Here is a 23,433-nt window from a genome sequence, read left to right on the forward strand (position 1 = left end):
TCTGCAGAGGCACGTCTCCTCAGATGTCCGTCGAGTCCAGCCCCCATTTAAAGTTAATTAATTAGATGAATGAACTCCATTATGGGAGTTCTGCTCCTCTCCAGAACCTTGTGAAATCCATCACCCTCAAAAAAAAAGAAAGACACCAGGAGATACTAAAGGCTCATTCCAGGTGTGGAATGTTATATTCAAGAAGTTTATAATGAAAGGATGAAAATGAGAAATTCAAATGTGCATGAGTTTGGCTGATCTGCCTGATGTTGCTTTGATGTTACAGTAAAGCTCAGAAATGACTCCTCAGATGGAGAATTTCCTGAATGGAGCAGCAAATACCGTCTGTGTAACAACTGACACCAGAATTGTAAGTGCTCATTGTTCAGTTTGAAGACAAACTACATCTCGTTAACCCAAAGTGACTAAAAAGTACATGACACAAGTTAATTTGAAGACGATAAGAGATAAAATAGACAAAAAATGTCTGTACCACCCAGAAAAGACAAAAGATCCATGTCTTGTGGTTGATGATGGTCTAAAAGAGCCTGGAGAGTAAAGAGGGTCTGCTGATCGGCTTTGGTCCCTGGGGTCGGTTTATCTGCAGCATCTCCAGAGCGGACCAGTTAACTGCTACCACAGTTCTCTCACTGAGCACCGAACAGACGCCGAGCTCCTCCAGCACTCTCTCCTCCAGCACTCTCTCCTCCAGCACTCTCTCCTCCAGCACTCTCTCCTCCAGCACTCTCTCCTCTGCCGACTCCTCTCTCAGAGAGGCCCGAGCTCGACCCCCTGAGTCGTACGACGTCATCTCAGCAGAGGACTCATGTTAAAGGAGGACGACTCCACCAGGAGGACTGAGGTCCCAGCATCATTGCAACAAGTGGATGACGGGCCTAAAACGGGCTCACGCTGAAGTCTTTTGAGAGAAGTGAAGACGGTCACACCTCAATGATGTTGACAGATGTCATCCTGTTGTTGTTCTTATGGACCTGCTGAGTGAAAGAACATGAGACAATTACATCAAGAAAAATTGTACGAATAAAAAACTTAAGCATGGAAATGCCTCTGATCTTTTGTTGATGGCTGCAACGACAGAGTGAAAGGAATAAAGAGCTGTGCAAAAGTCTTAATCCACCCCATAATCTCTAAACTTTGCTTCCAACGGAGTGAAACTTTCTCGTAATCTTGTAAAGTGGTCTTGCTTAACAGTTCTGGCTTTCTTTGGACTTCGGCTGCTAAGATCCACTTAAAGTGTTACAAGAAAATACGTCTCACTGGAAGCAAAACATAAAGAAATGAGAGATAACTCAAGACTTTTGCAGTGTACTGACTATTATATGTTTTTTTTTTTCTCTGCTCATATGGGCATGATATGAGGCTTTGTGTATTGATCCAAACAGAACAAGAAGCTATGACTTGAGTCAGTCATGCACGTAATGGCACCTTGTTTAGCCTGAAGCGGACGCTCAGATGACACTGTGAGGGTTAATGAAGTGTCAGTGGGGAAAAAAAAAAAAAAGTCTAGAAGTGGCCGGGACCATTCACCTGCCCAGCATCGCTGAAGGGGGAGAGGCACCCATAGAAGAGGAGGAGGGGAAGAAGGGGTGGGTGGGTTATACCTTACTGCGCAACAGACCCCCTGAAGGGTGCTCAGGAGTGCTGCACTCTGAGGAGTTTTTGGCTTTATCCTTGTTGTTGTTGGGCTCGTTGTCTTTGATTATGTCATACTGGCGACAGAAGAGGGCAATCACACCTGGGAGGAGAGATTATGGCGGCTCCGTTTATTATTTTCTGCAAAGTTAATACAGACTAAATGAATCCTGCTCGGTCCGGGTTTATTAAAATATAACTTGTCCTCACCTGCCCACATAATAAGTACCACCACAATTATAATGAGCTCCCCTGCTCTCAGCTGGGTCGTCTGGCCTACTTCCTCCATTGTCACTTCGTCTGAAAGAGGGAATCAGCAACAGCACATGGATTATTAAAAAAAATAAAATCTATTTCACCAGAAAACATTGGAGAAATTGACTGTAATAACCATCTTGTCATTAAAATAGCACGTAACTCATTAAAACAACTTCACTTTATTTTAGCCGATAATAAATAATAATGGATAACAATGAACTTTCTGTTGGTGATGCTTCTCTTCCACAACCATCAGTGCTAATGTTTTTACATTATCTGCATGTTCTGGACCTGAATGTGAATCTTGAGGCCTGTTTGGATGCTACTGACTCTGAGCGGCAAATGAAAGGCTATAAAATCATCAACATGTTTTGCTGAACGAGTTTTTTTACCAACACATTAGATTTACGACTAAAACAATGAGCTTCTGGGGAGAAGAAAGCCGCATTAGTGTGTTTGTTCATGACAGGATATAAGAAAAATCTCTGACTCAATTCAACTAAAACAAGCTCATGGTATATCAATATTTTCTACTCACAATTAGAGAAATAAAACCATCTAATGGATCTCTCTGCTGTAAAAAGAGGGGTTTTAAAATTGCATTGACTTTAATGTACTATAGTTATTGTTGCACTGGTTACAACCTCCAAATAGAGAACCCGAAAATAGCAAAGCAAATCTTAAACGTGTCTGTTTTGACAGATGATTGTCAACATTTCTTTGCTATTTTGTGACAAAATAGGTTTGAACGATCAGATTTTTCATCAGTTTGTTTCCAGTAATGTGCTTTTAGAGCTAAACTAAAACAAATTTCTTTTTTGTAACAAATTTGCTTGTCTGAAATGTAATGCACATTATGATGAAATAAAATAAAACGTGCTTTGATTGTATTAATAATCACCAATTTCTTCCGACTTTAAAATTATGAGAAATATTTGACTACCCCTGTTTTTAGGTAAAATGGATTATGAATGCAGGATGCATAAAATGGAGACATGAATGAAAAGATAAAAATCTTTAAAATTTTTACAATATTTATATATAACCCATGAATATATTTTTGCTAAAAAAGTCTGATCTTTACAAATCATTGTGAAAGTCCCCAATGACACTCGTGGAGAAGATATCAGGAAAATGGTTATTTGTATTCCACATGAAAATGGTCCGAAATCACCAGGAAGGAGACTGGACTCAACCAATTCATAAAAGCTCTTTTTTAATCTTCTTGATTAATTAACATCAGAAAAATTGTAACAAGAATAAGGAGTGTTAAAATCTCAGAAGCAACGAGGGAAATAAGTATCTAAACTACAGAAAAGTTTAGATTTTTATTTTTTATAAGACTTAAAAGTCACTACACCATCAGAAAGCCATACTTGGAAGAAAAAAAAAACATTGCTGTCCATGTGATTCGCTAAAAATGCATAAAGGATCAAAAACATGCAGGATGAAATAAGGAACTTTACATTAGGAAATTGTGCTTGTGTGACAAATGCTTCATGGGAAAAACAATTGTGAGGATGGGCTTAAAATTAATAAACAGAATCCAGATTCAGTGTTGGTTTTTCAGAGCTGGTCAGCCTGATAATTGCTGTGAGCCTCCCCAACTCATCATAAACTATTCACAGTGGTATTTCTTGGTTCTCTGCAGGGCTGCCCTTAGATTTTTCTCTGCAGCTTTGAACGTGTCAGTGCTGTAGCAGACTTGACTGAACTACTATTTGATCCTTTTGGGGTTTCATAAACAGATTCTCCCCCCCCCGACAGAATCTGATGTTCAGAATCTGTATTCATATCAGCTCTAGCAATCAAACTGCAGAGTTTTCATATATTTCACAGCTGTCTTATTCCATAAATGTGTCTTTAATTGAGGGCTTTTTCCTTTTACAAATCTGCCAATGTCCTCTCCTGTCTTTAGTTACAGCTGCAGAGCTGTAATGACACTGACTCATAAAGGCAAGAGAAGCTCAACTGTGAGCATCAGAATGAATGCACCATATTTTCCGGCATAAGTCGCAGTTTTTTGCATAGATTTGCCAGTCATGTGACTTATACACCGAAGCAACTTATATGTTTTTTTTCTCCATATTCATAATGCAATTTTTGGCGTTTTAAATGTTCATTCACACTGACATGAACCAGGGTAAACATTGCCATTTGCAGCTGCTAGAGGCGCGAGAGGACCTCTTTTGATAACTACCGGTAGACGTAAATGTTTTTCCTGTACCGCCACCCCAGCTGCCCCCACCTAACATTGACCATCAAAGTGCATTTATTAAGGAAAAAGTTAAACTGAGACACATCTTTGCTATAATGTCGAGCAAACAATTGTTTTTACGTGTTAGTCTTGTTAAATTTCAAAGAACTGCAACAGCGAGTCCTTCTGTGCACGCTCCTGTGGCATCCAATCGATTTTTGGCACGACCCACGCCCACGTTTCCCAGGGTTCAGCGGTGATGCATAATAAATGCGACTTATACTGCAAAGTGACTTATATATGTTTTTTCCTCTTCATGATGCTTTTTTTGACTGATGCGACTTATACTCCGTAGCGACTTATATGCTGGAAAATACGGTAAATACCTTCAGATACTGAACAAGCAGCCTTTTCCTAAACTTTACTACAACATAGAGAGCATTCCACCCTTTTACTAGAAGGCACAGTGACATTTGAAGGGCCCTGTGTGCAGGAACCCCACGCTCCAGCAGCTTTTAGCAACAAGCTAATCGATTGGTCTCTGCTGCCTTGAATTAAATAATCAAAGCACAACAGCTCCGGGCACCTAATGCTTTTTTCCTGGGTGACCTTACTGGGGCAAACAAGTCAGCTGCAACACTCCTGATGCTCTCTGATGGAGTTCTACAAGATGCTGTGGTTTCACCAGATGCTGACCTTCTGTGGCATTAAATGCAGCTATAAAGCAAGAGCTCAACGTTTTTGAGAAATAATGGATTCAATTTATTTCAAGAGCACTGTTGATTCCCCCTCCCCCCCCCAACAACCCAGACGTCTGACTTTGAATTTTAAAATGACTGCCTGCAGACACGCTGGTTAGGTTTCTGTTTCTTTTAGACTCATTCATTAAAAGGATCCAAAAAAAAAATGAATATACTTCAAATGAATCTTAAATACAGTTTTTAAGCCTCAGAGGATTTCTCCTTTTTGTTCCTTTAGGAGTTTGGCGCATTTGTTTCAAAGCTGAGTTGATGTCATGGGGAAATATCTTACAGCAATTTACTGAAGCCCAACTTTGATGTACAGATGAAAATCCTGTGTGACAGAAGAAAAATAAGCTTTTTTTCTTACAGTACCAAAGAGAGATGTTTCTCCTTTATTAGATCTGAGACGACCTATCAGTCTTCTTTACAGCACAGTTTATTGTCCACGTTGGAGCATCATTTTCCCAGAGAGAGTGCACATGTGTGAAAACAGACGGTCTGTTTGCTCCTGACAGCCAACTTTAATTGTTATTCCCTTGTCTTACTGCACCATCTCCTCTGTCAGTCACTTCCTGTTCCCTTGTTCCTCTTTCTAACTCATTGTCACTCCTTCCTGCTTTCTCAGGCTACACTGCATGTCTACTCCTTTGCTTCTTTTGATCTTCTGCAGGTTAAACCCATCCTGAAAGATGAAATGAGAACAATCTGGCATTTCAGGCTCGTCCTTGGCTCCTTCAGCTGAGATCAATGTGATCTGGCAGAACTGAGGCTGAACAGCCGAAGGAGGAAGGCGAAAACTTCTCTTTTATTCTCGGGATGTTCGCCCAGCCTATCGACACAACAGCTGTACTGAGAAATGATCTGATAAAATAACAAACTCTTCTCTTTCCACACATTTGAATAACTTTATCAAAGGTAATGATTTCAGCTTGTTTTCGCCTCATTTACAGTATTATTACGAAGATAAGCAATTTACAGAATTTTATGCTAAAATGGTCTCACATAGCAACAAAGCCGATATGAAAAGTAAACACATGGCCAGCGCAAATTAATTTAGCATCTTTCTGATGTCTTGTTTCAGTTCATGTTCATTTTCTTGGTTATTTGTAGAATGTGCTTTTTATTTTAATTTTTGCCACAGATCTGTGATGTTTACATATTTACACAAGATGTTGTTAAGATTACAAACTCAAGTTATACCTTTATCACCTTAAATCAAACCCTTTTTTTTATATTTTAAAAGCACTTCTGCATATTTTTGTGTACAGACAACTCAAAAGTTACAAAAAAGTTCAAATGAAACATGCATGCAAAAAACACAAAAGGGAGGAAAATACAAGAAAAAAAGAGTTTATTCTGATCTTGTGCCATAATATACTTCTCTAATTTCTTCCCCTGCTGAAGATAAAACGCAGTGACAACAAATCGTGTATAATTAGGCCTCAGCGGCCGTCGGAGCATCCCTCCCCTGTATTGCGGTGATTGTTTTTATGTTCTACGCGTTTCCTGGCAGCCCACTTACACCACCACAGCAGAAGTTCAGTCTCCCCCTGGCTCTGCTCACTGTGAAGTATTGAAGAATGGCGGCAGCTCATAAGAGAGATGAGTGTAAATGAGAGCAGGGATGGATGGAGCAGTGCTTCAGCCAAAAAAACACATCGATTCTCCACCCTTTAAAGCTTCCTGTTACCTCCTCCCTGTCTGATAAATGCCTTTCCTCATTTTGGTTTACAGTGCAGCTGTGCAGGCTGCATACAGAGTGAGGCTTGCAGGGGAACATCAATAAACAGTGAAGTATGCACCCCCTTTAGGCGCGTTGCTCCTGAGTCGTCATCAGAATCGGAGAGTTGAGGCGCTCTGTCGTGAAATTTCATTTCATGCTTTGTGTGTCTATTGATTTACTTTGGTTTTTAGCCAAAATATGTCACTATATTGTCAAAAGGCCAAGTCCCCTCTGCACTTATGTTTTAAAAAATGGACTGAAACAGATTTCTATTTCTCATGTAAGTGTAGAACAGCTAGATTGCTAAACAAGAGTGTATTTTGGCTTGTGTATGTGAGTGTTGTCCTTCGGCCACTTCACCTTTGCTCTTAGAGGCTTGGGTCTCGGTTTCCTTCGGGGTTCGGAAGCGCAGCGGTTCGCTCAGCGGGCTCGTCCCAGACATGCTGATAGACTGAACGTGCACAATGTAGTCCGTCTCCTCCTCCAAGTCCCATAACGCACAGGAGCGTGTGGTGGTGTTGACTTCCTGGATGAATCGCAGCATGCGCACATCTTTTTTCTGTTGTAGCAAAATACAGAGATTAGGTTTTAGGAATTAAATCAACGCCTTCAAATGAGACTAAACGGGCCTTTTAAAGCTAACTAACATCTGGAGTATTAAGCTTTTTAAAAAAGTTGTTACAGGTTTTGCACATAGTGCCAAAAGTGACGCCACCACTACCGATTGCCAAGTGAGCTTTTGTGTTGTTTTGATTGATCTTTCAATTTTTACAACTTGGCAAACACAGCCCAGAGAATTCATTTGCAAAATGGACAAACTGGAAGCAGAATCATCTCAGCAATACATCAAAGTAGTAGGATGGGGATTACCAGATGACACACAACAAAACTTCCTTGATCATTTTGTTCTTGCATAGCACCTGTTGTCTTCTGTTCATACACTACAACGAACAAAAATATCAACGCAACACTTTTGTATTTGCTCCCATTTTTCATGAGCTGAACTCAAAAATCCAAGAGTTTTGAAGTCTTGGTTGAAAACCAATCAGTATCTGGTGTGACCACCATCTGCCTCACATATTGCATCACATCTCCTTCGCATAGAGTTGTTCAGGTTGTTGGCTGTGGCCTGTAAAATAACTGGAACATGCTGTCGTATAGGCTGATCCAGAGCACCCCAAACATGCTCAGTGGGTGACTTGTCCAATGAGTGTGCTGGCCATGCATGAACTGAGATGTTTTCAGTTTGTGTACAGATAATTACAACATGGGGCCGTGCATTATCATGCTGCAACATGAAGTGATGGTCATGAACGAATGGCACAACAATGGGCCAGGATCTCATCATGGTATCTCTGTGCATTCAAAATGCACCTGTATTCGTTGTCCATAACATACAGTATGCTTGCCCATACCATAACCCCATCAACACCGTGGGCCACTCGATTAAAAACTTTGACATCAGCAAACCACTCACCCACGCTATGCCTTACACGCAGTCTGCCATCTGCACTGTACAGTGAAAACCGGGATTTATACGTGAAGAAAATACCTCTTCAGTGTGTCATTATTTCATCGAATGTGAGCATTTGCCCACTCAAATCGGTTATGATGATGATCTGCAGTCAGGTGGAGACCCCGATGATGAGCATTCAGATGAGCTTCCCTGAGATGGTTTATATCAGTTTGTGCAGAAATTATTTGGTTATGCAAACTGAATGTTGCAGTAGCTGTCCAGGTGGTTGGTCTCAAGACGATCTTAGAGGTGAAGATGCTGGATGTGGAGGTCCTGTGCTGACATGGTTACACATGGTCTGCGGTTTTGAAGCTGGTTGGATGTACTGCCAAATTCTCATAAATGCCTTTGGAGATGGCTTATGGTGGAGAAATAAACATTTAATTCATGGACAACAGCTCTGACGGACATTTATTTATTTTTAATTAAAAATATGTATTTCAAACATAATAATTCAGACAAAAGATGCATAGCAACAATGTGAAAATCAAACAAAATGTTTTAAAAGGAGTAGGATGAATCACATGTAGTCCTACCCCTATTCTCCTGTATTTCAAAATATTATAATTTCAGTATGATTTCTTTACAACAATGCATTATTAAACCTTTACTTAATCACATTACCCATTACTCCACCCCAACCCCTTCCACATCTCTTTAGCCTGAGAATATGTTGTTTTTAAACATTTTCTTAAAATTCCTGCAGTCAGCATGCCAGTTGCATGCTCTTTCAAAACTTGCAACAGCTTTGGCATTGTGCTGTGTGATAAAATTGCACATTTTAGTGTGGCCTTTTATTGTGGTCAGCCTAAGGCACAGCGGTGCAATAATCGTGCTGTTTAATCAACATCTTGATCTGCCACACTTGTCAGGTGGATGGATTATTTTGGCAAAGGAGAAATGCTCACCAGAATAGATTTACACAAATTTGTGAACAATATTTGAGAGAAAAAGACCTTAAGTGTACATAGAAAAATTATATTTTTGAGTTCAGCTCATGAAAAATGGGAGCAAAAGCAAGCGTTGCATTTATCTTTTTGTTCAGTGTATTTGCAGTGATGCTGGAAACAATATTCTGAAACAGAGGCAAACAGTTAATGTTGCATTCCTGTTACTCACCTGCTGTGTGATGGCAAAGCCGATGACAGGGTCTCCCTCTGGAATGTCCCATGACACCACGGCGGAGTTCGCTTTCACCTCTCTGATGGTCACATTGACAGGAGGCGACAAGCTATCTGCACACAAAGACAGAAACAGAAGCTTTTTGTTCCTTCTGTGGTACAAAGCAAAGACGTTGAAATTTCCACCAACGTGGCAGAAAGCCAAATTCAGTAGTGTGAATAAATGGCTGCGCTGAATCCATTATACGAGCTGCGATTCATGATGGAGTATAGTAGCAGTAAAACAAATTCTTTGAGTGGAGGGGAAGATTTAGTGCAGTCTGTGGGGTACAATCATGGGTTTCATTTGTCTTGCAGAAACTTTGTTTCTAAAGGTTCTGAACTGGAACTTTTCATCTTAAAATTACCATTTCAGTGCGTTGAGCCACGGTTAAAAATATTTCTGCAAGTTCTAGATGCACTGAGGAGAAATTTTATGCACAAAATCAAAGCAGCCACATCCTGATTTAGATACTCAACGTACATCACAGAAAGGGATATGCACAGAGATTTTATTTCTCAGGATAACTTGAAATCAGAATTTTCTATCTGACATTGTAAGACTTACTTTGCATTCAAGGAAAACCATTAAATTCAGACCCTGCCCTCACAGTGTTTTTACAAATACTGGGTTTACAACAGGTTTTGACCCAAACAACTCTTGTAAAGAATGCTGCTGAATTAAAACTATTTAAAAAATATTTTAGGAAAATGTGCAATCTGGCCCTGCAGGAGTATTTATTTTTTATTTTTTAGCTTCATTTCATGCAGCGTTATTTCCTTTTTTCCATAGCAATTGCAGACATGAACAAGATAGCACAGATGCTAAGTCTAATTTTGGCTATTCAAACAACATGATGTTACTACCATAATAAAATAAAGCATAAGGAGTCAAAATGTATGGAGGACGGAATGTGATCAAATGAAATAAATAAATACATAAAACAAACAACAATTAAATGTATCATTTAATTATGAAATACATCATTAAATCATTAAATATACAATACAATTATTAAATAAACCATTAAATAATGAAATGCACTATAAATAAAGTTGACTTGACTATTGTTGCCAGCAACAGTCAGATATACTATTGATCTGCTGTATCCATCCCCCCAGTTCCAATTTATTTACCACAAATTCTGGGGGAGCGTCTATATCCCTTAAGCTTAACTTGAACTCCTCACCGCTTTCTCTTTTTATTATGCAAGTAAATGCACAAAACATAAAAATGCTCCGAGAAAAGTACAGACATCTGTGACCTTTGACCTGTCTAACACATCTTCAATGTATGTGTGTGTGTTTCTGCAATGCGTGTGTGTGTTTTTTTTTTTTTTTAGCTCAGTATCATGTTCCAAACACACCTCTAGTGTAATTATGGATGCATTCTACAAGAGTTGTGGATAATAATTTGCTTTCATTAGATAATTAGTTGTGAGATTGTGCACCCTTTGGTGGCCTCAGCTGCTGGGGAACAAGAGTCTATAATTATGTAGCACAGACTGAACAAAAATAATCGCACACATCTCGTGGCTGCAGCGTAGATAAGATTACATTTTTGTGAATTCACAAGCATTTTTGATTACATGCTACAAATTCTGACAAACTGCAATTAGTGACAACAACTTGATGAAAGTCAAGATTAGTGTTGACTTTTTAAAAGTAAAAAAAAAAAAAAAGATTTAGTTCTCATGTGTCTTTTATGCCATTGTAGGGACTGATTGATGTTTGTTTTATGAAGCGGAGCAGAAAGGTGAGTAAAGACGAGAAGAGGTGTTGAGTTTAAACGAGGCCACTCGGCGGTCTTTAATGGGCCATAAATCTTATTCAGCCATTCAAATAAAATCAATGAGTCGTTGAATAGGTTAACGCCGACTCACCCTTTGACCAGTCCAGCCCTCAAAGTGTGTGATTACAGGACAATGGGCAGCTGCAGCACTCTTTACTGTACTCCCAGAAACAGGGAACAGAATCCAAAGCAGGCTTTTGTGTTTCGAATCAACCTGCTGCTGCTGGTGACATTTTGACGAATGACCTGACTAACCGCACATGACAAGAAGGAGACTGGCTGCATCTCTTCATCAGTGCAGTAGAGGTGGGAAGGGGTGCTCTCATGTTTGTAGTGGATTTGTTTTGTTTACTGTCTGCTGTTTACTTGTTTAGCCTGCAGGATCTGAGGCTGTGGAGTCTGCTGGGACTGAAGGAATTACAAATGTAGCTTAACATCTCTGCTGGTGCTCGCTTACTCGCTGTTTGGCTTCTGGAAACACATTTATTTCTCCGACTTTGGCACCGTTACGTTGTTGACACATGATGCTCAAATAGTATTTCAGAATCATCCTGGAAGAACATAAAAAGAGAGTCTTTATGCGGATCATTCATGGTTTTACTTGTTTTTCTGCCTCAGCTCACCTGAATTATTTTAACGGATCATTACAGGTTTCTGCTGGACTTGATGACGGGTTGAAGAGATAATTCAGTCATTTGAATCTGATCTAAAGCACACAGGCTGGGTTCAGATGAAACATTGACTTCATTTAATCTCCCTGTTGGCATCAATATTCCAAACAGAGCCCAGAGTATAGACAAGTAAATGTTCAAATTTATGTGCTTCCTGTTTTCAGATTTTCTGATTGTGCCGTCTCAAATCAAACTTTTCCTACTTTTGGTCTTCTTCAGCAGCTAGCAGGTCCAAGTATTAACCTTCAGAAAGAAGATGTGTTTGTTCATTCTTGTTGAAGTTTGAAAAGTTGCTGTTTGACAAATGACCAGCCGCCGCCGAGTCAAAAAACAAGAAAATAAACGAATAGTTCTTAATTCTTTATCATCTAAGATCAAAACCTTTCAAAATTACCTTACTTAATTACCTTAAGCACTGTTGCAGCGCTGTTATGGTGCTTGTTTTGTTATAAAAAGAATTGCATATCCTTAAAAAACAGATATTTATCTATTTAAGACTTTGATATTATACAGTAAACAGACAAATTAACAATTGAAGCAAAGGACTGTTAAAAATTGAAGTTTTAAAAACATAAATGCTTCTCTTAATGATTTTTAAACCTCTACTTTTTAAGTGTATTTTTCAGTGCAACAGAGCTTTTGTTCTGTGTCTTTGCTCTTCTCCTCTTTTTTTTGCATGACTGCTTGACTCTGGGACAGAGTGAAGAAACTGACCATGACCGTGTTCCCTAAATATCCACATGACACAAGAATCAGCTCTAATGAAACACCGAACAGATGTCTTCATAAACTGTCTGTGGCTCACCCTGAGGGATGGGGGTGACTTTCAGCCACAAGATGGCCATCTCTGGTGTGTGTGTCTTTGTTATCCGAATGATGATGATCAGAGTGGCAGCTAATTGTCCCATGCTGAGCAGCATAGAGGACGACAGCTCCTTAATACCCTCCTAAATTTAAAACGTTTCAGAGAAAACGAACGTGTAGCCAATCGTTTCTGGCGTACAAAATATTTAAACACATTATTGCTTTATGAACACATGTCTCTGTTGACCTGAGATAGACAGGATTTTTCTGCACACGTTACAAAGTGTGCTGACAAAGAAGAACTGAAGGTTGCACGAGAATATGTAATATTGAGCATATACTGTAGGGTGCTTTAAAGATCAAATCATTTTTTTTTTCTTCTAATTATCCCAGCTGTGTAGTTCTAGTTTCCTGGGTGATCTCAGTGGAAGTATTTCTCTTACCTCATATCATTCTGTGTACCTCATTTAAACGTGGAATAAACACGACGTCAGCACTGTGACTGCAAGTTTCATTTGATCTGAATAATAAAAATGTGTATGTTATTTGCAGCAGTTCTGCGTTAGATGATATCTACAGCAAGTCTGGATCACAGCACAATCTTATTTTCATGTGGTTTAAATACAACATGCACATAATACTGATACTCACTGCATGCTTTAATCAACCGTGTTCAAGTGCACCAGGAATCGGAGAAAGGTAAAGTTTCAGCATATATTTTTAATTTACTTTTTTATGCTCTGACATTTAAAAAAATCTAATCAAAAGCTATAATTTAATTAGCATAGAAACATGTTTTCTTAAAAATCAATGAGCATTTGCGATGACGCTGAATACCACGATAAATTAAAATAGAAAAATGGCAAAATGCCTCATAAAGATATCATCAAATTCAAAAACATTCCTTTACATTATTAGACTGTGGCTAAAACGTGACAAAAACTTTAGTCAAATATTTGTTTTTCAATGGGAATTAAAAAAAAATATTGGACTTGTCTTTCTTTGACCGTTTGTGATTTTTTTTTACAAATTAAAATGACTCATTCTTTGCTCCAATTCAAATCAATTTCAGAAAGACTTTTTTTTTAAATTGTTTTGCAGCTTCAAACAAAGAGGAAATGGTGGAAATTAGCATCCTTGCCATTAGATTGCACTATATTATATGCAGTAGACCTTTAAAATAAATTTTGTTTGCTTATTTATTTATTGCAATTTTAGAGCTCTTTATTTGTTACAAAGTTGTTGTTTTTATTTTGGAAGGGTCTTCCTGAATCGATTCAAACACTTGATATAAAACCTTGTAAACTTAACTATAATGCTTAATGTAGCATCTCTGTTTGGTTTTATGTTATTTGACATTATTTCACAATAAGGAATTGTAACTTACTTTTTATATATCAATGTGTCTCTATATACTTAGTTTCTATTTTTCACACTAATGAATTAAATTAATTGTGACATGTGTTTTTTATATTTGATTATTTAAAAATATGGAATTTTCACTCCAGCAAATTTCTGGATTATTTAGACAAGACAAAACTTTTTGTCTTTGCTAATTACACGAATTAAACAATATAAATTTTATTTGAATTTTTACTCATTTCATCTTTAATTTGTGTGAGATTTATTAATGCATTTTTGTGTTTAGTCCTCTACACAAGCTGATCCTGCGGGCTTTGACTGTACAAACCTAATCACCCAATCTCAGATCCAAGTCAAATATTAATCAACACATATTTTTAAATTCTTCTTGCAATAATAATAAAAAAAAAAAATCCTTTTCCAGACCTTATTTCACATTGATCAGGTTGCTCAGACACATTTCAAGGAAGAATATATTTCACAAATACTCAAAGAGAAGTAAAATAATCATCAGCACTACGGCTGAGCATTATTTTTTATATTTAATAACCTCAAGAATCAGTCCTGTCAACTTACGTGTCTTGTCCTAGAAGATGAGATGATGTGAAAAAATATTAATAATAGCTATATAAGATAATAAGTAAATTTACAAAATGTTGTTTTTCTTTTTACAATAGCAAAAATACCATATGGTAAGCTTTTTGACAATCATATGAACAGAAAGTATTCTGCTGTATTCATACCCATCTACTCACTGCAGACTCATGTTCGGGCTGCTGTTTAATAAACTGTATTATTTTACATCATTATTGTTTAGCGTATATGTTAGATCTTTTAGTGTATTGTTTAGCATTTGTTTAGCATATATCTTAGAGTATGTCTTATATCCTCATATACTGTTTGTTTTTATACTTTATATTTTTGGGTGCAACTGGGACCTTGAGTACACAATTTCGTTCCACCTCATGTACCACATGTGATGCAAATGACAATAAATAAACTTGAGTTTGAAGTCTGAGCCCATTCTGCTTCACTACACTTGTGACCCTATTAAAGTTAAACTGTGATTTAGTTTTCGGGTGGTGTTCCAGCTTCCATCCAGCCCCATGGGGAGACACGGATTTGTACCACCTTATTACAGCTCTGCAATCATTAGAAATGCCTTTCTCAGATTCGGGCCCCCGGGCTGGTTCTGCTCCCCGGGATGCTAATGAGCTAGTCTGTGGGTTTTAAAGCTAAAGCGAGAACTGCTTGTTAGATACATCCCACTCTACCATCATCTGGCCTTTAAAAGGGAAGCACAGGCCTCAGGTGTTTCTGCTCCTCTTCAAATCACTTTTTGCATCAAGCTGCTAATTTCGGTGCAGCAACTTCAACCTCTTCATGCCATATCTAATGGCAAGTAAACAGTCATTCTGTATGGAAGCTGTAATAACCAGCAGGTGGGACTGAATATTTAAGCAGCATGGATTCCAAGAAACGCTTTAGTAGCAGGATGAAAAACTTTTAAAGAGCATGTGAACCTACAGGGGTTTTGGTGAGAAATAAATGAAGTGATGATGATAAACATCTGGAAGCAATAGCAAACTGAACTGGGACTGCTTTTTTGATTTTGAAAGCGGAATTGCATGAAATAGTTATTATTAGTAGTCAGTATCTTCCCTGCAGTAGACTACCAGCACGTCCTCACGACTCAAATACATTTCTAACCAATTCAATTTTAACAAACCTTTTTCCTTTGGTGCGGTGCCAGCTGCACCTTTGTGCTTGTACTTAGTACATCCACAGCTGCTAGCCCCCTCACCCCCCATAGATAGATCAAGGCATGTGGTCTTGTCTTTGCAGATGCAGTCTTACATATTTCCAGAAGTAATAAGGTGAGGTGGAGTCATCAAAAGTCTCATTTTGAAGCTGAAACATCTGGTGAATAATTGTGAGATGCTAGCTGTCACAGTGCTCACGAACTAAATCTTGTCATGTTTTACAACTAATGGCTCACAATTCCTGTTCCATTAAAGACTGCCAGCTGTTTTACTGCCATTTTCCATAATCAGTGAAAATGTATACAAAACAAGATTTTCAGTAGACTTCCTCTTTTCTTTGTTCTTTAATTTGTTTCACATTATTTCTGTATTTGCCTCCTTATAGGAGAATTCAGACATTTTCTGCTTTTCTTTGCTTTCTACGCCTATTTTTCCTGACTATTATAGACATTTGATGCAAACCTCCCCCTCACAGATGCCTGAACTGTCTATCTGTTTTTGTCTCTCTTTATTTTTTTTGTCTCCTTCTGTCTATGTTCTCGCTGTTATTCTGAATTACACTTTTTGGCAGCCTCTCCATTGCCTGTGGGTAAAGAGCTCTACCTATAGTTGACACTTCAATGGAAAGCTAGTGAGGATATGATGGGTGAAAGAGGGAAATGTTTCTCAGTCTTATAGTATTCTGCTATTGATTAGCCTCATGCGTAAACTGGTTTGCAGTGTAGGCCAATGGTCTGCTGCTGCTGTAAATAAAACAGCTTGGAACAAAGTATTTTATTTGAAGTTTTACTACAATGTCTTTTAAAACAGTCCCAGTTTGTATATTTGTATGGTTGTATTGTACATGCACAGGCAATCTAAGGTCCTGTCAGCCTTTGTAAACAGCAGCTCAGCTCTGTCAAATAATCATACCTAAGGGTTTTTCATGCTTCTTTGTAGAGAAATGAGTTATTTACTCTTGGGAAATGAATGTTTTTCTATCCCTACCGGCCAAAAGTGCACTGAGGTTAAGATGGCGCGGTTGAAAAACACCATCCTTCTATTTGATGGAGCACGCACACACGTGCATTTCTCTAATTAAATGTCAGAAAGCTGAGTATGGAAATCAATGCCGCATTTTCACAGACTGAATGCAAGCCAGTTAATTTAAAAAGGCAAAGGAGCGCCGTGAGGTTGATTATTTGACAACCCCACTGCTAATGAAATCTACTCTCAAATTAAGATCAACACCCTCCCCTCCTTTCTCTTCACCCCAGGCAGGACAGTAAAATGAGACGGAGCTGATAACGCTAAAGGAGCTCACAGCTTGATCTAGGATTATGAATATGATATTAGCACTTCACAATACACCTTTTGTGTCTTTTACGTGTCACTTCCTGTGGATTCCCTCTCTCTGTGGAGTTTTCTCAGTCCTGAGGATGACAGGAGCAGAGCTGGGATAGTATCGCCTTTAGGACTGGTGTCACAGGCAGGTGGATCGGGAGAACACGAATAAAACTAATAGCTTCTATTTCCTGCATGTTTCACTTTTCTTTTGCCACTGGCACTCTGGATTTCTTCTTATTGGCTTTACTTTCAGCGACACCCCTTCATCTTTGTGCCATCATTACCCATCAATATCCTTTGTCTTCTTTCGCCTTTTGTTTGCACATTTATATCTGCCTTGCAGTGTTGTCTATTCTGATGTGCATTTGCTGACCCAACATGTCTGCGCTAGTGCTTTCACTAGCTCAGGTTTCCATTCACTGAAGCAATTCTTATGAAAAGGCTCAAGAGTAAAAAAATAAATGACTTGAAGCTAAGAAGCAATGTGCATTGTATCACTTGAAGAATGAAGTATATGGGCTAGGTTTTTTGTTTGGTAGTTATTGTAAGTGGAAGCAAATTGAAAATATAATAAACTTTTACTAAATTAAAACTAATAGCTCACCTTTATTTGTTTGTCTCTGAAACGTGCATTAGTCACATTAATTTTTTGTGCTATAGCTCAAACAGCAATAATACAATTATTGTCTTCTTTAAAACAGTCAAAAAACTCCTCAACTGGAACATTTTCTACTCATTTTCTAAATTTTGAACTAAAAATGACTAAACACCCGGCTACTGTTACCAAGTGCTCACTAACATAAAAGAAACATTTGCATTTATGTTCACTTTTTCGCTTGCTAAAGAAAAATATCCCTTGTTCCTTTGTCAAACACAAAAACTGCAACTAACAATGAGTTATGTCAGTGTTTGTAACCAGAACTACCTAGTTTAGGACTCGCATGCATAAGCTGACCTGAAAAGATCTCCACTCAGATCCACGCTCTGTGCATTTACACATAAAAAAAGAGGCATTTCACACATCATTTGATTTTTCTTTTTAAATAAATTTGCAATTATCAGCTCAGTAAAGGTATGGAAGAAAACTAATTATGCCAATGTTCATGAAAAAAGTGCAATAAAACATTTAACTCCTTACAATAAAAAAAAGAATGAAAACAGCTGCTAAATTTAGGACAATACAGAATACTGGCAGAAAATTAGTTGTTCATAATAATGTGCCAGTCACTTCATAGATTAAAATATATTAACTGGTGATTATTTAACATATAAATCCCAACTCATTCATTTTCTAATCATAGTTAAATCCAACATCAGAGAATAAATGGACTTCTATATAAGTCTGGGCAAAATGTGATAAACAGACTTTTCTACATCAGCTTATTTTAAGTTTTTATTATTTTTGCATTTTTCCAAGTGCAATTTTAGCACAAAATGGGGGAATATATGTTTGAGTTTATTTTCAAATTTATAAGCATATTTATCATATTTCTCCTACTGAGAATCACAAAAGTTTACATTAGTTTTAAATGTAATGTTACATTCATGCAAGGTCTGTTCAAAGGAGGTTACTATAAATGGAACCGAGATTTGTGGTGTCCTTTTCTGTGTCTAACAGGTGACAGATGGTGAAATTAATCACTGCTCATAGCTTGAAAGTAAGAGTGAACACCTTTACATCCGTGCTATTAATTCCCTCCTAATGACAGCTCAGGCTCTCCTCCACCTGCGAGAACTGTCAGACGACTGACTGCGTCAGAGCACCATCGCCGCCGCATCAATCTGTTGCCACCACCACCTCTCTTCCATGACACTGTCCAAATGATGGTCTATCTGTCCACTAAATAATGTTTTTCAATTTTATCAAAGGAAACATGAAGGGGGAAAAAAATTCAAACTGACATCAATGAACAAGAACCAATTTATCTGTTTCATATTAAAAACACTATTTCTGATGAAAATGGGTCACAATCTAAATGACTGTGTTTGTAGCTCTTGCCGCTCCTAATAATGTCATTTTTGTCAAGTTTGGTTTGATCCAACAAAGTCACATCATCTGGATGGTTTCTTTTTTTTGTTGAGATGTTTCGTCCTTCATCAGTCCGAGGAACCACAACAAACTCAGTCCCACAAGCAGCACATTCACATAGTGGGCCAACCAGTTTGCTCGTGATAAGATGATTTCTGGAGAGGGCGAGCTCCAGAAACAGAGATACAGCGATGGATGCAGAGAGTCCAAATACTTATTGCAGGAGAAGTGAATGTGTAATTCCAGGAGGTCACAGGGAACCAACACAGGTGATGGACGGCTCAAGACTCAGGAAATATTCTCAAAGGGTAATTGCAAAAAACACGAAGGAATTGTTTTAGTAGTCACTAGGAAAAAACACAGAGATCAATAATTAGTGGCAAGAGGCTGAAAATCACCAAGCGACTCAGTGCTCAGGCAGAGAGTTGTGGACGGTCCTCTGCTCAAACACAATCCCAGCTCATCAGGTCCTCGGCGTCAGCTGCAGTTGATGGGCACACCTGTATCTCATGAGCAGCAAGAAAGTGAGCAGTAGCAGGAACTGAAATCCTCTCAAATCCTAAAGACGCCGTCACATCTTAAAGATTTAGCACGTTTGAGCCCTCACTATTAACCACAAGGCCATTAGTCTTTTCATCTGCTTCTCACTAAGCCACTGGTGAGCTCTCAGAGCTCAAAGAGGCTCTTTAAAGTGGAGGAGTGAGTTACACGGTGCCAGAGGAAAGAACAGCAGCAGGTTGATACAAACGCTTCGCTGTACTCGCACTTTTGAAGGACCATGGGAAACAATAATCTTTCATTTGTTCAGTTCAATTTGCCAGCTGGAGATTAAAAGGTCTGTAAGGATTACTGACAGTGAAATAATGCAGAACACAATCTTTGATAGACAAAGCTGGATTATAAATCACAGCTGAATCTTTTTATTTTAAGACTCTTTATAAAACATTAAAATTATATAAAAAATAATTTAACTTTTGGCCATTTTTTTCTTTTGAAAGTAAAGTTAACCTGTTTAGCATTTCTTGAAAGAATGCACCAAACGATCATGTTAAACCCATTTCGGTCCAACCTTTTAAGTGGTAAGAGTGATTGGTGTGAATGACTCTCCGCTACTTCAACACCAAATTTAAGCTTAATATCTATACAGCTGACTTCATTAAAGCCATTTCTAAGCTTTGGTGGCATCTTGAATTGGGCTGGCTTAAAAAAAAATAGTAGTTATAGACGCACATCTAATGATTACTTATTGAAAGGATCACTAAAATCTGCGGTTCATGGAATATTTCGGTATTGCTGTGATACATTTGCTAAGTTCATGGCAAAAACCAATGAAGACATTTTCCTGTTTTTAATATTTTACACTGCTTTTCAATGTAGTTGTTTTTGTTTCTTTTTATATATAATTCCATTTATTTGCTTTCTTTTATGATTGTCTACTGTTGTCATCATTCTTTGTTAAAAATGAGTCCTAGAGGCTCAATGAGACCAACCTGTATAAATAAAGGTTGAATGAATAGACTTGACTGCTGGAGATAGGCACCAGCTCAACCGAGTTAAAAAAAAAAGATAGATGGATAAATGAAATATACTCGTAAAAATCAAGCCTTGGACTAACCACAGTAAACCAAAAAGCTAAAATAATAAAAATAAAAGCTGCATCAAAATATTTCCTCCTGCTTCACACCTGGCCCATCACCTCCCTGCATGTTAAGAAAACCTGTTTATAAGAAACAAAAACGATTCAGTTCTGTAATCGAGCGTCTGCCCCAGATAGAAAAGAACCAGAACACATTGGTTTCAACAGAACACCATGAATGCACCACTGCTGTGTCAGAATCGTGACTGAGCATGATTATGAGCCCTTTATGATGGACTGCTTGTTCATAAACGGTCACTTATTTAATTTTGAACGTGCGACTAAGGCTGAGTGGAAACAGGAACATCTGAGCCCGAATGTTGTCTTTACTTTTATTCTTCAAAATTAATAATTTAGCACGTACAAACGACTAATCGTAATGTTTTTGAGGAATTATTCTATGTGATAAAAACACTTTTTTTTTTTGTTTGGACATCTGCTCATAAGCATTCAGAAAAAAAAAATCAGATCCATGATCATTTAGTGAGAAATGGAAGCTCATTTTAGAGCTGCAGCCTGTAACTTCTCTGCAGACGGCTTAGGGTTTGACACATTATATACTGCTTTCTCAGAGAATACATCACCTGGCAGGTGGCTGCCAAAGTTGTCCTGCATTTATTTGGATTGCAGCACAAAATGTTGCAAAGAGAGAAAGTGAAAAACAAAACATATGAACAGAATATCCCACATTTTTCTGTTTTATTAAGCAACAACTAACAGCCTGAGACTGTTATAATGCTCAGTTCATGTTCAGTTTGTTAAATGATTTATTGTCCCCCCATCTCTGTTTCACTTACTCCAAAATTTAGAGTATAGCAAAAATAAATACCTGCAAGAATTCAATGCCTCTTTAGGACTACTGTGTATTTACATTTTAAAGAGAAACATTATCTTTCCTTTTCTTAGCTTCTTGTGAATCACTAGAAACACGGGAACATTAAAGATGTTGTGCTAATTTATGGTGCCATAAATGCACCCACTTCCTCCCCGCCTCACGGTTCTGGCCTGGTTTTCTTGGTGCAGGTGTCCAAGTCTTAAAATTATAATAATAAAATAAAAATGGTGGGACAAAACCTCAAATCTGGGTGAATGAGGCGTCTAAAAGGACAGCTTTTGATTTGGTAACAGAGGTTCAGAATAAATAAAAGTAACAATTGTGCAGCTGTCAGTTGCTGATTAGTCCTTTTTAAATTTTTTGGACACATTTTGAATAAGGATTTAAATAAATACAGTGAAGAGATGAAGAGAAATAGAAAGGCAAGAACCCCAGCCTGAGTCTTCGGGTTAAAATTCATAAAACTTTTACTAAAACAGAACAAACGGAGTATGCAGCTGATATTTATCTGATATCTAAACAACTGTCCCTTTAAAAGCTTCAATCATAATAAATAACATAATCTTGTTATGATTGTTTTGCTTCTGATGATTTTGTCTTTCATGCTTCTGTGTGAATTTTTATGAAATTACATAGATTGTTTGTTGAATTCTGTTCGTATCATTTCTTTAATTTGTTCAATGTTTTTCCAATTGGTTTTGCTCTCCACTCTCTCATCACACCTGGTTCTAATTTATAATTCACATCTGCCCTGTATCTGTCTTTTGTTATTTCAGTTTATATATAATCCCATCTTTTTTTAGTTGCTGCTGGCCAGATTACTTTTTTCACTTTCATTTGGTGTCCGACCTGCTCTCCCATTAGCCTTGTGTTGCTCGTGTTCTAAGTTTGGATCCTCACGCTTCTGCAATGCCCTTGGTTTTGTTTTTTGTTAACGAAAATATCTTTTGCTCTTTACAACCTTCCCGACTCCTTGTTCCAACTTTGGATTCTTCTCTTCTTCATTATGGATTGCAGCACAGTTGACTAAATATAAAAACATTACGCCACATTAGAAAAACACATGATCAAATGAGATGCACGGTTCAGCCAAATGTTATACTTAAACTCCCGTTAGTAATGGAAATAACTCGGTAATCATAAGTAGAAAAAATATTAAGTAAAAAGTGTGAAAATATAAAGTCATGATGGAAAAAAAATAAAACCATAAATGTGTGAGTGTCTTCTACCATCTCAAATAGAATTTTCTTTTAGCCTCTCTATTAATACCATCACACCAATTCAATCCGGTAGTTTCTTTTTATAATCTGTGTTTTTCAGTTTTTAATCTCTGCTTGGTAAAGTAATTGTACATGAGCAAGAACTGGAGTGAACTCTGTCCAAAAAAAACCAAAAAAAAAAACCCGGCACCATCATGGAGTATCACACCAACTTCTTAGTGTAAATCCACACCAAACTAATCCCAGAGCTCATACCAACATGACCACTAACCTCCTTTATTCTCAGAGGGGAATAAAAAGTACCAAGATTCAACTATGCTCAGTAACCTCAGTATTATCTGTGGCAACAGAAATTATGACACCAATACTTGTATCTGATTAGCTGGGAAAAATAAGGTAATAAATGTATATTGTTCCAGTTTTATAGAATGTGGAATGCACATCTGATTTTACGGAGTTTCCCCTTTATTGCCAACCCCTCTATAAAATTCAATAAGGTGGTTTACTTTTAAACATGCTGACAAATAAAACGATAAACAAGCAGAGACAACACGCCTCTGCTTTGGTGCAGGATTTAAATCTCCATGAAGTAGTCACAAGTTCAACAAATCAAGGCTTTATGATGCAGCGCAGGGTGTAATTATTATCAACTGACTGTCGCTGAAAGGCAAAGGTGGATGATAATGCTTGTGTGTGTGTGTGTGTGTGTGTGTGTGTGTGTGTGTGTGTGTGTGTGTGTGTGTGTGTGTGTGTG

At 37.8% G+C, this 23,433-nt stretch overlaps 1 protein-coding gene across 1 annotated transcript in view; it reads right to left on the reverse strand.

Moving 5' to 3' along the window:
- Positions 1-1,607: 1,607 nt before the first annotated feature.
- Positions 1,608-23,433, reverse strand: part of LOC119426961 (fibronectin type III domain-containing protein 5) — a 24,583-nt gene continuing 2,757 nt past the window's right edge. The window contains exons 2-5 of the mRNA XM_037694534.1: positions 9,201-9,316; positions 6,926-7,124; positions 1,855-1,944; positions 1,608-1,747 (exon numbers count right to left, since the gene is read on the reverse strand). Of these exons, the coding sequence (XP_037550462.1) occupies positions 1,608-1,747; positions 1,855-1,944; positions 6,926-7,124; positions 9,201-9,316 (545 nt within the window). The remainder of the gene's footprint in view (positions 1,748-1,854; positions 1,945-6,925; positions 7,125-9,200; positions 9,317-23,433) is intronic.

The sequence above is a fragment of the Nematolebias whitei genome, chromosome 21, assembly GCF_014905685.2.
Source record: "Nematolebias whitei isolate Nwh7 chromosome 21, NemWhi1, whole genome shotgun sequence".
Classification (NCBI taxonomy): Eukaryota; Metazoa; Chordata; class Actinopteri; order Cyprinodontiformes; family Rivulidae; genus Nematolebias; species Nematolebias whitei.